The sequence below is a fragment of the Myotis davidii genome, unplaced genomic scaffold (genome assembly GCF_000327345.1).
Source record: "Myotis davidii unplaced genomic scaffold, ASM32734v1 scaffold174, whole genome shotgun sequence".
Taxonomy (NCBI): Eukaryota; Metazoa; Chordata; class Mammalia; order Chiroptera; family Vespertilionidae; genus Myotis; species Myotis davidii.
The window spans coordinates 2,297,484-2,300,299 of NW_006289087.1; the positions used below are offsets into that span (position 1 = coordinate 2,297,484).

Genomic DNA, 2,816 nt, shown 5'->3' on the forward strand with positions numbered 1-2,816 from the left:
AAAATATATATATTATTATCGATTTCAGAGAGGAAGGGCGAGGTAGAGAGAGATAGAAATATCAATGATAAGAGAGAAGCATTGATCGGCTGCCTCTTGCACACCCCACATTGGGAATCGAACCCACAACCTGGGCATGTGCCCTGACCGGGAATCCAACTGTTCATAGGTCGATGCTCCACCACTGAGCCACGCCAGCCGGGCTGCTTATATTATTTTAAAGGGGGAAGACGGAGAGGAAAGTGATTTTTCTCAGCAGCTATTTTAAGTCCATCTGTTCTAAGAATGCACTTGGATTTCATCTACAGGGTCTCCTTCTAGAAGCACCCTGGCCCAGGCTTGCTGGTTAGCAGGGCGTGTTTCTAAGAGGGACCTGCACCTCTTAGAGTGTTTCATAACCCCACCCAGTGCTGGCCTCAGGGCGAAGCTCCTGGGAGCAGGGACCAGGTGCGCCTCCTGGCGCTCTAGAGCCGATCGGAAGCTGGGGAAAGGCTGCAAACACAGTGCCTCGTGGGGTCCTAGACCCATTCACAGGCCTGTCCCCAGCAGACGAGAGCTTTCAGACATCATGTCAACCAGCCATAGGTCCCTGTCCCCCAGGCGACAGCCCTCCCCTCCCATCCACATCCAAGCGAGGGGTGGTGTACTTACAGAGATCAGGTCGAGCTGTATGGTTCCCGTGTTCTCGGGGTCCAGCTGCTTAAATATCCCTGGAGAGGGAGAAAACAGGGTGTCACCCGTGAGCGAGCGGCAGTGACGGGCACGTCATCTCCTTCCCCTCTGGCCGCGGCCTCACCGATCTCCCAAGCCGTCATTTCTTTCCTCCCTCCCCCAACGAGACAAGGATTTCCACCCTCAGCTGGACAGACGGGCCTCTGGTCCCGGCGAGCCCACCCACGTGGGAGGCAGCTGCTCTCGCGCGTGGGGACTGACATGCGTCTTCCCCCAGCGGCCACTTACTGAACAGCGTCTCCAGGCGAATCAAGCAGCGGACAAAGTTATCGAAGTCGATGATGAGGTCGTCGTCGGCGAAGCGAGCCACGATGACCTGGTGGAGCTGGCAGGGCAGCTTGAAACCTGAGGGGAGAGGACGAGCAGACACTGGCTCAGGACCGGACCGCACCCCGAGCTCTGAACACAGGTTGTGGAACGGACGTGGCCCTTTAAATGGCAACTACGATCGCTTCTGTCCCCTGGCCGCTCGCCAAGAAGGCCGGGTTGGTTTTGCAGAACCCGGGCCTTCGACCGTCATCCCCAGACTGTCCCCCTGCACCCTGCCTGGCTCCTCACTGTCCAACAGGGAGGACTTGTCCTGTCTGTTCCCACTTGCACGCTCACACTGTTCCAGGGGGTGAGCCACTGCCTCTCCTGTTTGTTCAGCTCTGCGTCATCTCGGCGACTAGGTTCTGCCTGGGTGCATGTGGCAGAAACTGCTCTTGGTAAACGAATATGATTTCCCTCCAGGAATAGATTTGTTCAGGGTTCCTGGCTTCCTGGGATCAAGGTCACACTTCCCAGCATCCCTTGCAGCCCTCTGGGGCCTGGTGACCACGTTCCGGCTGTGGAATGCATGTGCAGTGACCTGTGTGTCTTTCCCTCCGTCAGTCAGCCCGTTGCCGGGATGGGGGTGTGGTGGCAGGCCACCCTGGGCCCATGGCCACATGCTAAGGGCTGGTGACAGAGCTGCCGGGTCCCTAACAGCCAGGGGCACCCTCCCAGCCTTGAACTTCTTCAGCTTGGGGGTGGGGTGGTTAAGTGAGAAAATGATGCATCTCGTTTAAGCCAGAGATTTGGGGTCTTTGCTAATACAGTGAACCATCTCGCATGGTCCTACCTGTCCCCCCAAACACTCCGGTCTCCCACAAGCTTGTGCCCCTTTTATCCGTGTCCCACTCTGCCAGGGATTTCCCCTAAGAGGCGCGGAGACGCCCCACGTGTGCCTCACCAGCCCTGTACCCCAAAGGGGGAGCTGGGGGACACGGCCGAGAGCTGGCCTTGCCGGCTGGACCCGCCAGGCTTCTGAGAAGGAGACTTAGACGCAAGGCGGCCTCGTGGGCAGAGCATCTGGGCCCCGTTTGGTTTTACCCATCGGCCTTCACGGGGGATGAAAGCGATGGGATTGTACTAAATGGCACCTGCTTTATGTCACCGCTCACCAAACTGCGTGCTGTGTCGTGTGTGTCACACATGCTACCAGCGAGGCATCATCAAGTCTCACCTGCTTCTTCTAAGGCTTTCCGCATCTCATAGGAGTTCATGGTGCCAGACCTGTCCACGTCGATTTCCCGGTAAATTTTCTGGAATGGCAGGTGCAAGACGGTTATGAGAACCTGCCCCAGGGCAGGGCAGACACAGGCCCCTCGGTGCCCAGGGGGCAGGTTTCCCAGCTCCGCGCCCCCCACCCTCCCGTCGGGAGAATCGCCGTTCCTGCCGCCAATAGCTGATGGTATTTTGCCTCGGTGTGAGCCGGTTTGTAAACCCGCACATCCAGGCAGCCAACTACCAGGGGGCCCGTGTTCCTGTCTTACGTATTTGTATTCGCGGGCCGTTAGAATTCCCAAGCACAAGAGGCCACACAGCCTTTGGGGGGCGGCCTGCAGAGACCCCGTTTCTGGTCCGCGGGCCAAAGGCGGGGAACAGACCACTGAGCCTGCGAAGCGCTGCCTTGCGCCCTGGGCATTTGCCGGGGCTGCCTCCACCCATCCTGAGCTCCTGCCCTGGGAGGTGCCCCTGCCCCTCCCGCGGGGCCGCTGTGTCCCCAGGCCCCAGCGCAGCGCGTCCCCACACAACCCCGGCCTTGCCGGCGGCCCTCCCGC

The 2,816-nt window shown here is 59.3% G+C and overlaps 1 protein-coding gene across 1 annotated transcript in view; it reads right to left on the reverse strand.

Moving 5' to 3' along the window:
- Positions 1-2,816, reverse strand: part of LOC102769788 (calpain-2 catalytic subunit) — a 65,004-nt gene that overhangs the window by 3,110 nt on the left and 59,078 nt on the right. The window contains exons 20-22 of the mRNA XM_015562339.1: positions 2,219-2,297; positions 961-1,077; positions 652-710 (exon numbers count right to left, since the gene is read on the reverse strand). Of these exons, the coding sequence (XP_015417825.1) occupies positions 652-710; positions 961-1,077; positions 2,219-2,297 (255 nt within the window). The remainder of the gene's footprint in view (positions 1-651; positions 711-960; positions 1,078-2,218; positions 2,298-2,816) is intronic.